Source organism: Brienomyrus brachyistius, chromosome 3, assembly GCF_023856365.1.
Source record: "Brienomyrus brachyistius isolate T26 chromosome 3, BBRACH_0.4, whole genome shotgun sequence".
NCBI classification, from domain to species: domain Eukaryota; kingdom Metazoa; phylum Chordata; class Actinopteri; order Osteoglossiformes; family Mormyridae; genus Brienomyrus; species Brienomyrus brachyistius.
This window is the reverse complement of record NC_064535.1, coordinates 3,113,568-3,129,467: the sequence shown is the minus strand read 5'-3', so window position 1 is coordinate 3,129,467 and position 15,900 is coordinate 3,113,568. Positions and strand designations below refer to the sequence as shown.

Here is a 15,900-nt window from a genome sequence, read left to right as displayed (position 1 = left end):
GGCGTGCTCTACCTCCCGGTGTTTGTGTGACGTTTCCAGGCCAGAGCGAATCACCTCCCAGCCTGGCGATGCCACACGGTAGAGATTTGAAGAAGGTATTAGCTAAGTTAGCTGCCTAACAGCATGTAACCATGTTTACCAGAGAGGAATGCTCCCGATTCATATGTGGACGTCTGTGGAGGAGTTTCGGGAGACAAAAAAGGGAAGAACTTCTAGTGGCACATTGAGGGCGTGACGTCGACTGCGAGAGGAGGACCCTGTCTGCACCATCATCAGAGGGCCCAGGGATCAGCCGATAGGCCTACAAAGGAAAAGCCTAAACCACTGCAAAAATCTGCAAAAAAAATATCTCTTGGCTTTATTATATTTTTCTTATTGTTTTTGTGGTAAAGCCCTTAACCCATCTGGAGCTTCCTGCCTTTAACCCCCACCCCACCCATTGCCTATTTTCTTTTTTTGTTGGTCTGAAACGTAGGAGGAAGTTGTGGTCTCCATTAACGTCACAAGTCTGAACTCTTAAGCCTTGAGGTCTTGACACTTTATATTCCTCAGTCACTGGCGTGAGGACCACAGCACACAGGTACCATCCACACACAGCACAGAGCTGGACGAGGCCCTGGCAGGGACACTTCCCTATGCCCCCCCTTTTCCACCCAGCTCCAGTACACACTTCCGCGTGAAGCTCGTCTTAACTTCTAGTAGCGTAGGGAGTTACATGAATTTAAAGACAGGATCCGAGTGGCGAATCCCATTTGGGCACCTAGATAATGCTGTAAACATTTCTAACACCCTTCAGGCCAAGGACTGGGTAGAATCAGGGCAAAGAATCATAGATACGGTTCTTCACCGCTGATCATGGGGTGAGATATTCAGTGTCCAGCCTACTGACCAATCAGTACCCTTTTCTTAAAGACACTGAAATGTAAATATCCTGACATGTAAACGGTCAAGTCTTCTAGACTATGCAAAGCTTTCCGGGTTAAGTTAAATGAAAGTGTTAATAAATCTTCGTCGACCTTTCACGTCCCTCCAACACAAAAAGTCTTAATGCATTTGGGTATTTTCCCCGGCGTGACCACAAACGTGTCAGGAACGACACGGTTATATTTTTTTCTTTCTTTTTTTTATGTCACAAGCCTACTGTTGTCATGCTGCAAATGTTGATTTTCAAAACATCTACACGTCCCAGGTTGATGATGAGATATTAGTATGCATATGCAGGCCTATTTGCAAATATATATACAGCCTATATACAGCAAATAAAACCATGCAATATGTATTTTTGCAAAAGACATCCGCCCACTAACTTTCCATATCCAATAATGTGATATTTGCACATTTCATAATTACAGTGAAACAGTTAAATCACATTAAGGACTGCTATTTGCATGCAAAACTGGAAAGCAAAAGTACTTAAGCAAAAGTCCAGATGGCTGCAGCCGACATATGACTGCTAAAGGTCTCGCGTGAGTCAGTCTACAATTGGACGCGTGTAGGTTTTGAGGAGTCGACACACCTAGATACTAAGCAAGCAAATACATCAATGAAACTGATGCAGAAGCCAAATCCACACTATGTGCTACAGTTACATGCTGCTTTAGTGGCGGGAAGGAGCAAATGAAGACAAATACGCCTTAAAAAAGTTCAAGCCCTGTCTTTATCCTAAGTAAATTACACTGCGTGATACACAGCACTTCGCTTTGTGCCAGGTCTTCGCGCCCTGCTCTGCGCAGAATTCCTCGGCCTGCTGGCTATTCATTTGCGTTACTTGCTTACATTTGCTTTACTTGCCTTTTGAGCCTAAACGGTCAAACTATCATAAAAAAATACAAGAAATAATAAGTGAAAATGTCCATAACGCGATTTCCAGCCACCTAGTTTAATTTGTAAACCTAAAGACTAGAAGCTCGTGTAAGTGGAAGTTGTGAATCCCTATTTGTACGACAATTACGGAAATTGAGTACTCGGTAAGAAAGGTAATCACAGCTTGTTGGAATTGTTCACTATACATAAAGAGCTAATCTTAAGCTTTGAGAAGTTAAGTTTTTCATGTAAATTACGTCGCATTAACAAATTATTTATTTAGGTTTTCATTGTTCTTCCCAATATATTTTATACCGCTTGAAACAAAGATTTCATTTTTTTGCGATTACCTAATTTTCTCATAGTTTCGATTTACGTTTAAATATAGCTATAGATAACTGAATATCATTCCCACTCACAATGAACGCTGGTCCTTGATAGGCTTGAGTAATCTTAAATGTTACTATTTTACTCGATTAAACATTGTTTCCTTATTAATTATGCTTTTCAATGTCTCGGTTGAGACAGTTAAATTCTCACCTCAGAATTTATTTTTAAGTCATGCTAATAGACTATAGGTACAGCCTACGGTATAATGTGCAAAGAATCGTTAACACCATCTTCTTGAAATGTCAATTTTTTTAAAATGTGATGTTTATCGACCGAGTGGTTGTAAAGCAAAGGTCTCGTAACACTTTGATGTTTTTGAACCCCCAGCTTCTCCGAGTAGCGTTTTCATGTGGAGTTCGTATTGAAAATGTGTTAAAGTGAATAATTTGTTTTAGCGGAGATGTTTCCTCCACACTTCGGGAGCACGAGCTTTTGAGACGACGATCTAAAGCAAAAAGGACAGATCAATTGTTATTGCACTGCATGGTTCAGAACTATATCTTGACATTAATATTTCGGTTTCACGAAAAACGTTTCACCACAATAGTACACAGTTTAGCCGAAAACCACAAAATACATTTCAAGTAACTAAATGCAAACTATGTGTCATATAACTATTTGGGTGAAACATTACTTGTTTTTCAGGGATTAAAATATAAATATTGCTCACTTGTCACGACGTGGTGATTATATTTCAATAACCCACCTGCAATCGTTTCCCCTCGTGCTTATTTAATATATGAAGTTCATCGCGATTTTCTCTCAAACAATTATCTAGGCTATCTGGCCATTAACGGGTTTTAACATGAAAATTATATCACTTCGTGATTATGGTTCCTCCGACTGTACCAACAAAAAAATCACCCGACCAAATGAACAAATGACCAGATATTTTCGAAACAACGCATTGATAGCCTGAATACTTGATAGAATGATTGTCTTTGGAAACTTTGCGATTTATAGCGCCAAAACAGGAATGTTATGCATATCGTTATTTAACAGCTGGGAGCGTAATCGGGTTGATCAGGTTACTCGGGGATGGGGTCGCCTGAACGCTGTCCCCCCAAAAGCAGCCTTCTGATATTGTAATAAGTCCCAGTTCCCACAGGCAATGGCAGGTCTCTCGCAATAGTCGCCAAAGTCGACTATCTGCGAGCCTGCCATCGCATCCATCGCTATGAAAAGGTGCGCGCCGAGGTCCAGCCGGTAGGCGGGCCGTCAGCAGTCACTTCTTCATCTACGGCGCACAAGCTTCGCACAAATCGTGGCAGAAGGCAAAGTAGGAAGTATCATCTAGTGACCTGCTGCTACACGGGCAGGTTTTTTTTGTTGTTGGCGTGCCGATCAGAGGATCGCCGGGCACAACAAACCGAAACACGCTTCTTCTAAAACCGTAAAATAACTCTTTGACATTTTGATTCGAGAATAAGAATCGTGGGCTTTCACGAGAACACCTAGCCCACACTTTATGCTTTCTGGCAGACAGTCGAGTCGACTTGCACAGCAGCGCTTTAGCATTTTTTTTCTTTATTCCGTTTTTTTCTTTCTTTTTTCTTTTTTTCAAAAAAAGTTTTGAAAACAGGGTTGGAAATGTCCCAAAGGTAAGTGCGAAAGCATTGCATGCGCTTCTTGTTATGTTTTTATTCATTTGGTCACACTATTGTTCTGTCAATATCCGCGGGTACATTATAACTTGTCTACACCGAGCGCTGCCTTGAGTCGGCACAGATAGCCGTAGGCAGCCTGTACTCACAGTAGACTATTTACCCCGATCGCATTAAAAATATATCCGCATGTGTCTTAAATGTCTCTGCAAGCAGTGCCTAAAATCCATCCACATTTATAACTCCAGCTAGAATCAGAAGTTCGGGCTGATTTATTTATTACGGGAAATAAAGATTACGAGCTCATCCCGTTTTCTCGTTTCGGTATAAAGCTTAACGCCACACAAAGTCTGATTGCGGCTTTCGACAAAAAGTGCTGTAGCGTTTTGTTAAATGACTGCACTGCTCTTGTTAATATAGCGAGAAATGGATTATTCATTTTTGAAACGGCATTGACTCATTTTTTTCATTCGTAGCAACTTTATTTTTATTTGGGTAGGATACGACAATGTTTTCTTTATAGTATTCGAGAGTCACGCTAATTGTATTTATTTTCCGGCGTAAATGGCATTCTCCGGAATTATACGGATGTATCAGAATAGATGTCCGCGATAAGCGCTGATAGTTACTGTCGGTTCTTTTACTGGCACATGCAGCCTCTCTGCCTTTCCAGCGTTTCAACCCTTCCACGTAATAAGTGGCCCCTAGGTGGTGCTAATGTGCAAGAAATATACAGAGACCCTCTTTTCGTTCATTTGGCCAGTCGTCTGTCAATCAGAGACCTCAGCGATTCAGCAGAGTTTTTAAGCTCCGGGAGCTGCGGATAAGTTTTCATAACACAGCCGTGCCGACAGGAAAGCGCCGGGCACGTCGCCTTCCCCCGCGTACGATGATCACTACCTGCCGGACGTTTGCGCATTGCCGTGCATTAATCTTACGGGACTATCTTTGACATTCCGCTTGTATGTAAAACGTAAGTATGAACAGGCGCGGTGGGGTCGAAATTATTTTTGAAAAGTATGAAAAAAAACTTTGGCATGTGAGAAAAGAAATGGATCGCTATTCTGCTGTTTCATTTACAAAAAAAAAACATTAAGTGCAGACAGTTACTTTTATTTTTTCGGGACGTCAGCCGAATTGCTGTTTTGCGTTGCTTTTGCTGAATGACAGACTGCCGACCTACCGCTCGGCTGGTCTTGCCGTGTTATTTTTCATTTTAACGCGCACCCATTCTTGAGCGCAGTGTTTACAGAAAACGGGAAATATTTATCCCATACTTGGCTCTCGGTGCAGTGCGTGTGTGTGTGACGCAGTTACAACTTGCACCCTCTGCCAGCGTTTGCTTCGCTTTTAGAAACTGCTACAATCAGCAGTTTGCGGTGAACAATAGGAGCTGGGATTGAGTGGGAGGTATAGTTGCGGCAGCAATATTACGGACAGAGAGTAACGTTACGAGGAGCGCAGTAGATGTTTCGAGTTCTACATTTCCTTTTTCGTTTCAAACATTTTCCCCCTTCCTATGCGAGACTATCTAACGGAATAGTGCATGTTTGATTTTTAGTTTTTGCAATATGAATGAGACCATGTATTTTAAAGCGACTTGACAGTCAAATCGGTTAGATAAAGCAAACCACGTGGGATAAATACTATTAACGATCCCCTGCTCTGTCTATTCTGCAGAGGACAAAATCACACGAATGGCTCGACCACCATAACTGAGCGAGGGGAAGGCGGAGAGTCGCAACCCAGTGGCGGAACAGACTCCGATCCAAGCCGGTCCGAGAACCGCCAAGCCGGCGAAGGGGACCAAATGTGGGGAGGGATTGTAACTACAAATAGGGTCCCTGGTCAAGTGCAAGCGGCCCCGCGATTTAGTGCGCTGTCCGCATCGTCAAGCGGATATCATTCACTCGACATTTCCCTTCCAAACTCCCCCTTTATGACACATAACAAGTCGACACAGACCCCCAGTCCGTCTAGTCAAGTAATTGCCCATGCACAACAGCGACTGTCCCAGGGGCAGGAGAACCTGCGAGATTATGGTAAGCAGTCTCCGGGTTTGAAATTTACGCCGGTCGCAGTGAGTGTGGCTCAGTGTGGTGTGACCGGAGTTATATCCGTGTACGATCTGTCGGACCGGCGGTGCGTTTGGGGACCCCTGTGCTCGGGTTAAGCGTCTGTGTAAAGCCCAAACAGTTATGCAACGACTTGGGGGGGGGGGGCGATACAGAGGCACCATTAATATATAGTGTCCCCGACGTTCAGGATTCCCACTCACTGTGGTCATGGTAGACCGTGCGTGTGAAGCGCAGACAGTCAGAACATCAGTTCTTTCATAATGTTTTGTGTCTTTTCGCACTTCCCGAATTTTAATCGTTTCCATTTCAGCAGGCTACGCGCAAACCATGCCCCTTTAACTCAGTGTTGCGTTTACGGGCGCAGCGTTGCCCTTTGATATGACTGTACAAAGTCCGAAGGCGCCGGTCACCGGCTCTGCCGTGCGCGATCATCTCTCGCCTCTTTTGTCGTTGTAGAGGAAGTGAACCCCACCTCGTTCTGAACGCTCTGCCAGTAACATTAGAGCAGCTTGGGACCTGCACTGTGTACAATGCACAGTGCGCTCGCATGACCTACTCTGTCACCGTAGGGCGACGGATCAGCCTCCGCCTGCGGGAACTGCAGCGGTGCAACGGTGGTTCGTCTTGAAACTGACAGTAAATCATAATCACGTATTTTGGCTTTTAAACGGAGTAGACAAAGGAAGTCATGTCCTTTAATAAAACAGCCGGCATGACAAAGCTAACGACCGTAAGATTTTAAAAAAAAACGTTAATAGTACGAGAGCGCAGCACCGTTAAATGTTCTCTTTACGTTGTCCTTAATAGTGATGACAAGAGAAAAATGACTGAGAGATTGTTTACGGCTTAATGGTGACAGAGCGGTTTCTGCAGTTAGCAAGTTTTGTCCGTATGCTGGTTCCTGGCTCCCAGTATCGCAGCCTGCGTCTGTAGCCTTTCAAATGAGGGCGAATCTGACGTTCTGGCGGGTATTCGCGGGGACTCAGCCGTCCCTGAACTGTTTCTATGCAGGCTGTTTACTAAACTGAACTGGAGACACTGTTGAAGCTTATACTTACTGGCCCAGTTCACTAGACGTTGACAATCTCCCCACCACCACCCCAGGAATAGGAGATAGGAGCATTTTGGATATCTACAGTAGACATTGTCGCTAGTAATAAAAGAATAAAAAAGAACTGTTGTAATTTCATATATGTAGAATTCTCATTTGAGATATCTAAAGTGGAATTGTTATCCTCTCGAATGAAATCCACAATGCAGAACGGGAAAAGTGACGTCATTCCTACTAGTCAGAAGAGAATTACAGATGCCTGAAATGCTCGTTTGTACTCGTAAGTGTTGAATTAGAGGTACATGAAATGCCAGTTTGTACTAATAAAAATTGTAATGCACATATCTAAAATGACCATCCGCTGACTTGTTTAATATTAAATCGGCCACTTAAATTTGTTAGAGATTTGAAGATATATATTTCACTAGGGGAGTCTAAGTTATAGATATCTTCAAACACCACTTTTGCTAGTAAGAACAGAATTTTGGACATATCTGATTTTCGTTCTGACTAGTAAGAACACAATTCTCACTAGGAGAAATAGGATTTCGGTTTAGCTAAAGTACAATTACAGGTAGCAAAGGGGTGTGTTTAAATGTTTAAAGGCTTGTCATAGGTGGTGTGCCCCGAGTGAACAAGCAGGGGATACGCCACAGCGGATGTTTATCCGATCCCTTATAATAGGTCTAATTGAGCCGGCAGATCATCTTGTTTGCATTTATTTGAGCTCAGTGCTGCAAAGGTCACAGTGAGTGATTCAGAGTGGACACTCTTTTCTCAGTCAAAATAGAGCCTCGTGTGTTTTTCTTTGTGAACAGAAGAGCGATACCAGGCTGAGCGTCCTACAGGCTGCCTGTTAGATGAGTAACACCGATAAGTGTGGCACTGGAGACTTTCGACACACTTCCTTTAATCCTTTAGAAGTATGAGCTGAGGTTGGGGGGGGGATGTTGTGCATCTCTTATTCAAAAGCATATCTCAACCCACCAAGTTCCCTGACGCTGGTGCTGAAAGTTTATCGAGGACAGCGTAGATGGGGCGTTTGCTGAGTAATGGTGTCGAAACTTCGAGGCACAGCTGAAACGCCAGGCAGCCAGGCAAGAATCTCTTTTTCTTTAAAAACCTTCTTCCACTAGTTTAAACTTCAATTAGATATAATGGCATCATTCTAGATTTGAGACTGAGATGAGTTGTGTGTTATGTCTTGAACCAAAACGTAGACGATGTGAAAATGATTTAAAAGAAAAAAACGTAATAAGTTTTTCACGTTTTCAACATAAAGGGCAGTGACAAGGGTTAGGTTTTACATATCTGGGCTGTTAGCTTAGGAACCATTTGATAGATATCATTTGGGATGGTCTATCTGTGTAGAATCGGCAGGCAGAGTCATTTGAAAAGCACAGACCTGTTGCACAAGCCTTGACCTGGTGGAGAAGGAATTTTCGATTCAGCTGCTACTGTGATTGACCCCACGCCCCCCTGGCGATGCCGCCTCGTGCTTGCTGTAGTCTGGCAGTGCCTAACCAAGTCTTTCTCAGAGCATGTGCCCAGGTGTAATGTCAGCTGCCATATTCATTTCCTGAACTGCACAGTGTTATTCCGCACAGATCTGGAAATGGAGGTAATAATGGCCACGAATAGTAACGCGGCGGAATGTAGATTCCTGTATATTCTGAGTGTGTGGATGATAAGACGTAACGGCAGACTTGGTTCTCACATGACTCATACTGGTAGATCAGAAGAGCCTCATGTTAGCGAGTCACACAGGCTAACATGCAGCATTAGGCTCCAACCTCAAGGGTTTCTGTGTCTTTCAGATCGTTGTAACTCTTTCTAGAAACCAGATTGTCTTTGGTCTGTGAGTGTGCATTTCTGTACTGTAAACACAGGTCAAGTGGGGCATCTGTGAGATCAAAGGATTAATTATGCTGATTTTGTCGGTGTGGTCTGTTTGATGGGCTTCTCCTTGTCCAATGTGTCCAATCAGGAATAACCTCCTTGGGGCAGTGTACACCAAACCTGGTCAGAGATTGGGCTTGCATGGTAAACCCTGGTTGTCCGTTTTGTGGTTATAAATAGGGGATGGGAGAAATGAGGGTCTGTGACACGCCATGGGCGGGACTCCTGTCACAGGCTCATTCAACTTAGTGGGAAACTTTGAAGTAACTTAGGAGCCGTGAATTTGATCGGTACTGTATGAGTCTGAAACCCTTTTTCCACGGTTAGTTATGAGTTCCCAATCTTGAGCACAAATTACTAAGACGTGAAATAATTCAGGGGCAGAAGTAGACTTGGTTGAATCCCAGACTTTTTGATCTCAAAATACTTTTTGTAACACAAGGTATAGTTGTCTGGGGGTCTTAAACTGACATGGGTGGGGGGGCCCTAATTGGGCCTTTTGAGCTATTTTTGGAGCCAAAACAGAAATGAGTGAATTAAAAACAATGGAACATCAAGAATATGCTAATCAAAGCGCAGGGTGCTAGCAGTAAAACTTACTAATTAGGGTGGGGGTGGGAATTCCATTAGACTAAAAAAATCCATTCCTGACTTAACAGTAGCATGAAAAAGCATAATTGTGAGTCTCCTGGGCCTCCCCAGGCGCTCTGAAAGCTCCAGGTTGTAGTATGAGCGGCTGCTTCCCGCAGGTGAGGTCCAGCCGTCTGATGTTTCTGCGTGCATTTCGTTTGTCCCAGACACGCGACGAGCCCCTGTCCCCTTCTTTAGAACGTGGACGCTGTCGATGCTGCCGGACATGCGGCCAGAGATGCTGGTCGCACAAGAGCTACGGCGCATCGGTGACAAGTTCAATGATATCTACATGAATGGGGTGAGTATTCTACTCTGTCCTCACTGTCCTCCTCGGCCAACTGCTATGGGCCAAAGGGCAACTGACCCCTGAGATCCCGATCTTCCCGGTTCCATATTAGAATGGAGGAAGTGGAACAACAGGAAATAGTATGAAAAACACACTGGAAGAAAATCAACCCTGGACAGGTTTGGACGTGTTGGACATGTTGGACGTGTTGGACATGTTGGACGTGTTGGACATGTTACGTCTCTGTGGAGGATCTTATGACATTCATTGGCCTTGCGTGATATTTTTCAGCCATTTTCTCAATATTTAGGAATATTGGATTTTTTCAGTTATTTAGCAGAAGAGAAAAGTCTGCGATTTAAAATCAAGAATTCCTTTAGGAGAGGTAGAGAAGGGCAGTCGGATTCTGTCGTGCGATGGAAAGTTACAGGGGCGTTTGTGGTTCCTTCAGTTCTTATGATTGCATCACCCTAAAAGAACAAAGAAAAGCTGATTCCAGGTGAGATATAAAGGGCAGAGAATATACAGTAGGCGCCGTGTCCTGAAGAGCGCACGGTGTTTCGGGTTTTTGGTCACATTTGGGCCTTTTTCTACACCTAAATATACAATTACATTTAGGTCCGTGCGGCGCGTAATTCATCACTGCCAGCTTGATTAAATTCTGGCACTGAAGCCTACGGCAGCAAAAATGGGGAAAGAGACCTTAGGTGAAAGATCTCAGCTTCATGAGTCATGCTACTGTCATCGAAGCAAAACACATCTTATTTATAGCCTAAAAGAGGATTCTCATTTTTATGGTCATTCATTGTTAGCCTGGCCTATTTTAAGGGGCTGTTGGTGTCCTGTAGCCGAAGAGCAACATGCTAACATTATCGACAACGTGAATGCTTCTCGGATGAATGGTTATACCAAATTAATTTAATCCCACAACTGCATATTGCACGTATAAGCAAGCAGATCAATTAGGGAACCAGCACAGCGTCGGTAACTGGGACAGGAAATTCCGAAACGCGCGCACTCAGAACGAGAAACAGCATTTCCCACGTTGTTTGGTAGCTGGCATCCGAGCCACATCACCGTGAAGCGGTTCACCGGTTGTGTCATTCATGCCTACTCGTTCATGACCCAACGTATTTAATTCTTTCTTTTTTGTGGATACACTCCTTTCATCCTTCCCTTCTCCTCTCTCCTTTCAGGGGTTATTTAAGTCCCTTAAACAGATTTTTTTTTTTTTTTATGCGCGGTACAACAACAATACACTATAAAACATTTATTACCATCTGCCCGAAAGCTGTCCTTACCTTCATGCTTTAGCCTGTTAGCTGCAAATCTCCTAAATTGAGAACAGAACCAATAAAATGAATGAAATATATAAATAAAACAGACAATTTATCCAGGTCTTCACGTGGCCTGAGCCCATTGAAGGGTGAATGTTAGACCCCTCTAATAATGTTCATAAAATATTGTGATTTTTGACCTCCAGAGAGTACAGCTGTAATGTATTACTTGACTGCATGCTAGCTGTTTTGCGCCTTTTTTTTTAAATATATGATCTGAATTGAGTGTAGGAAAGCTGATGAGTCAGTACGTACTGCTGGCGTGCGACTTTATCGCTCAGTGAAACCTGCGATTTTATTGCTGGGTTCAGGAATTTCACTGCAGCTTAATCTGCGCCGATGAGGCAGCGCTCTGACATTGATCTGTGCGCTGTGGAGACAGACTCACCTCGCTCTCCCTGGCACGCGTCCAGATCTGTTATTGTGCTGTTCTGGTCTACTGGCCGAGCCAGGCCAGTGAGGTCGCCTTTGGGTACGGAGGCCCTGGCAGGACCTCGGTGTCAGCGTGACGTATATTGGATGAAGGCGGCGTGTCTGGAACGTCCGAATATAGCGCAGGCTGACCTATTTTTTGAGGTCACCGGGCTCAGCATGGAAAAATATTGCGATGACAGAACTTGAGCACATGAAAGAGTAGCTCAGGTTCAGCCCAGGATATATGTGTGTGTGTGTGTGTGTGTGTGTGTGTGAGTGTCTGGGCGCATCTGAGGTCTTCACAGTTAAGGGATTGGTTCTCGGTCGTATGGTTCTCGGTCGTATGGTTCTCGGTCGTATGGTTCTCGGTCGTATGGTTCGTCATATGAAGCACGCTCAGGGCATTTCAACTGGCGTTGCTTGTATGTGTCAGATTGCCTGTTACCCGCCTACCAGTTTTTCAGATTTTTGGTCGGGGGGCTCTGAGAACAATAATAATAATAAAAAAAAAAGCAGAAGTTGATTCGCTGGGCGTTCCACATCGCCGTGCCGACCTGAGGCAGCAGCCGCCAATCCCTGTGAAGGACACGCCCACCTGTGGGCCGTCCCATGAGAGGCACCCAAGCCTGGGACATGCTAATACCACACGCAGAACAGCTAGTAAATAAGAGCTACGTGAGCGAACCGGGTTCCCTACCAACTGAGCGGAAAGAATATTGTGCCAACAATGGAAAGGTCATGGGCTAAAATCCCACTGAGTTCACGTAATTGGTAGCCCTTCTCTCCGTGAGTCACTTTGGACGAAAGTGTGAGATAAACGTTTCTGTTTTTTACTCACAGGTGTCTTGGACACTGATGCAATTGCTCAGCTTTTTCTAAGGTCAATAATAACTGATAATAACTTCATATATTACATATATGTTCCCGTTATCTTGTAATGCCTTGAATATCCATTTAATTATCTTTTGTTTTATTGTCTATACATTTTCTGCCCTACCTTGGTTTGACCTTACGCCTGCAATGCCTGCAGTTTAAAAATTTTCTTTTCCCGAGTTTTCCCCTGTTTTTCTGAATCTCCTTTCGTCCTCTTTCTTCAGTCTGGACTTTCCTCTCCCGCTATTTCTGTCTCATTTCATCCACCGTAGTAAACACACGCTTGCTCTCGTGGACCAGTGGGCTTTGAAGCAGCACCTTAGGGTGTACGTGCGGGTAACTCCCCCCACCAGCTGTCGTCCTCGTCTCTCCCCGCCCCTTTAAAGCGGCTTGGGGGAGGGGGGGATAGTCGTATTTATGCCCTTTTCAGACACGGGCAGTTCCAGGCAGGAAAGCGAGCGAAACATCGGGGCCGCGGACATGTGCAGACGAGTCCGGGGGACGGAGAGACGCTGAGCAGCGCGGCCTGTGGGAGGCGATCTTCGGAAGACGGAGAACCCGCCCCCTAGTTCCCCCCCGATATCTGCTGCCGTCCCAGTCGTGCTAATGGGTTTGCGGCGGAGAGACTGAGGGAGACACCTGGAAGCGACTGCACAGAGAGGCTGCAGGATATGGCCAGAAGTTTGGACCTCCGGACCGTGGGTTCAGATCCCTCGTGTTACACACTAGGTCAGGACTGTTCGTCCGTCCCATCTCAGGGGCCCGGGGGAGAGGCTCAGACTAGACTGCTGTCTGGCACATTTGAGTCCCCTTGCCTGACCATGGCAAAATCATAATTGGGGGGGGGGGTTATGCCATGACTGAGCGGAAGTGTGTCTCCAGGGTTGAGATGGGCGGGCAGCCCTCCAGCACCAGCGGGCTGCTTCAAGGTGTGTTTTTCATTGTGGTTTTGGGGTGGGGCCGCTCTCACGTGCCCCGCACGCTCTCTCCCGGCAACCGGTCAGGTGACGCGTGAAAAAAAGAGAAATCGTTCCCGGAAAGGAATGTTCCTGTTGTTATCTTAATAAGATGGCGGCAGACGAGTGAAATCAGAGGAGTGTGATTGAGAGGCGATTGGCGCTGGGTCATTTACGGGCCTGACTGTAGGAGGAACAGGAAAAAAAGGAAGGGATGTTTTGCTAGCCTGTCATCCACTCAGGGCAGCTGACCCCCCAGCCGCCAAACGCCGGCGTCGAGGGGGGGGGGGGCAGCTGTCTGTGTCACGAACGAGGTCACTGGGTTTGGGAGCCCCGCCCTGTAGTAAACTATCTCACACACAACTACTTCCTGTCTCCTCTCTACTTGTTTTTTACCCCCCGACTAGAGACAGAAACTGTGAATCAGTCTTTGTTGGGGGGGGCCAGGAGGTCTCCTGCCCCCCCCCCCCCGCTCTCCCAGCCATTACTGGGTAACAGGCCACTGTTTTAGTACTTCAGTGTACACCCCACCCCCTTAAACCTATCATCACAGGGTCACCCCTCATTTGCCATTAAGCCTGCCTGTCTACCCGACCCTAGGGGCCCTCGCTCCTCCCAGGGGGACAGAGACGGGGGGGGGCGGGATGGGTGTGAAACGCCGCCGTCGCAAGGACCCTGGCGGGGTGCAGAGCTGCCAATGGGAAGCAGATGTCCGCCCCCGGGAGCAGACGCTCCCCCCAGGACTGTTGGGCCTGGTGGCCACGGGCCAGGTCCGGCTGGGCTGAGTGCTGCCTGCGTCAGCCGCATGGCTCTGTCTGCTTCTGCGACGCCATCGCATGTTTTACTGCTGCCCGGCAGCCCACTTGGGGTCCATGTCGCAATATGCCGTGTGGACAGCGTTGTGTGTGAATGTCTGAGGTGCCCTCTGTCCGGGACGCGTTTTTCCTATTTATACTTAAGTCTAATTATAGATTTTATGGTTATTTTATTTGTGCTGTATTTACAGTCTTCCTTTTCCACAGTGTCCTGGACTTGGTTACGGCTGTAGCTCGCATGTGGTGCTGTGGATTATCTGGTGGACGTACCAAGCATTTGGCCGGTGTTCTGGTCGTCTAGTCAGTGTGAAATGCTTTTCTCCGCAAATGCCAGCGTTAAGTGTTCTAACATCCACGTGGCTGAGATCTGACCCCTGTGAGCTCCAAGATGTGGCTTTTGTTTGGGATTCGCTGGACTTCCCTCGCTGAATGGAGGCTGGTAACAGCCACTTTCCCCGCAGTCCGTGCTGAACCGTCTTTACTGCCAGAACAATCACTTTGGGTTGCAGCGAAAAAAACATCTTTGAAGACTTTTCCCTGCATATCAATAACAAGCACATGCACACAAATGGCGCCTAATTAACAGAACCGCTCCCCTGTTATTTTGTTTGCTAGTTACGTGAAATGCTCATAATGCATCTGAATAGGCAGCAGGCCTGTTTTTGCTTCAGTGTTACTGTTGTGACTTTTGATTGGATGAGGGTCGTGTTTAAGGCTTTCGTGAGGTAAACCCCATTCAGCGTACTGTGAGGTCACTCAGAGAGCATGAAGAGGACCTCAGAGAGACCCCCACCCCAGTGCCCATCCACGTGCACCCCTCTCATTTGGGGTTACATAGCTCAGACAGACTAAGGGGGTGGACAGTCTGGGACCACTGGTGGGAGTTGGAAAGGAGGAACTTGCTGGAGCATAGCCTGAGAGCTATGGGGGGGGGGGGGGGTTTCAGTGAGATGGAAACCGCAAAGTCGTCCGCCACCGACCCACACCTGATTGGCCATAGCCGGTGGGTGTTGGGGGAGGGGTATCACATTCCCCTCTCCCCCGACTGACCGAGGCGGCTGGGCCAGCTGTCCCCCCTGGGAGGTGCCCTGGCTCTCCACTGCCGGGCACACAATGAAGGACGGGCACTAACTCCCTGCTCGGAAAACACGCATCCTGGCTCCTCTGCTCTCTGTGCCCCCCAGAGAGAGTTCAGCAAAACATGTTTTTTTTTTTGTTTTTTTTTTTTGCGGTGGTGTGATCTCACCGGCTGCCAAAGGAAGGTTTAGCTGACAATCGGCAACACTGTCCTGGGCATCGGAGAGCTGGGTCCGCTGTGCGGACGCCATCACGCCTCTCTTTCTCGTGGCAGACTGCATCGCTTCATCACCCCTTTATTTACCGCAGAGAGCCCCCCCTTTTCCTGGGGTGACCCCCCCCCAGAATAACACACGTACAGATCACGGGTGCGTGTGTCCTGAGCGTGGTCCACATTTTGGTGTGTCGTGCCGCTGAGGGAAGGGGTAAGCTCATCTCGGAGGCTGCTGCCAGGGATGCTCATTCTGGACAGACCTTCACTGTTTTCAGGAAGTTTGTAAGCAGCTCACTGCCTAGTGGATGAGACCATTTCTAGCCGTTCAAGCACTTTGCTCAAGGATACATGTTACCCTTCCTGGGACATCTGTCGTCTAGGTCTCGTAAACACAGTCAAGGGTCTAAGTACTGCGCTGAGCAACACCTCTGACACAAACAGAACAGGGCCGGGCTGTTTTAGAGCAGCTC

At 46.5% G+C, this 15,900-nt stretch overlaps 1 protein-coding gene across 4 annotated transcripts in view; it reads left to right on the top strand.

Moving 5' to 3' along the window:
* The first annotated feature begins 3,467 nt into the window (after nt 1-3,467).
* The window catches only part of bcl2l11 (BCL2 like 11), a 35,524-nt gene continuing 23,091 nt past the window's right edge, over nt 3,468-15,900 (top strand). For all 4 annotated transcript variants that reach the window (XR_007396797.1, XR_007396796.1, XM_049007193.1 and 1 more), the window contains exons 1-3: nt 3,468-3,794; nt 5,478-5,839; nt 9,623-9,756. Coding sequence is in view for 2 of the 4 variants with exons in the window: in XM_049007193.1 (XP_048863150.1) it covers nt 3,784-3,794; nt 5,478-5,839; nt 9,623-9,756 (507 nt within the window). In the remaining 2 variants the exon portion in view is untranslated. The remainder of the gene's footprint in view (nt 3,795-5,477; nt 5,840-9,622; nt 9,757-15,900) is intronic.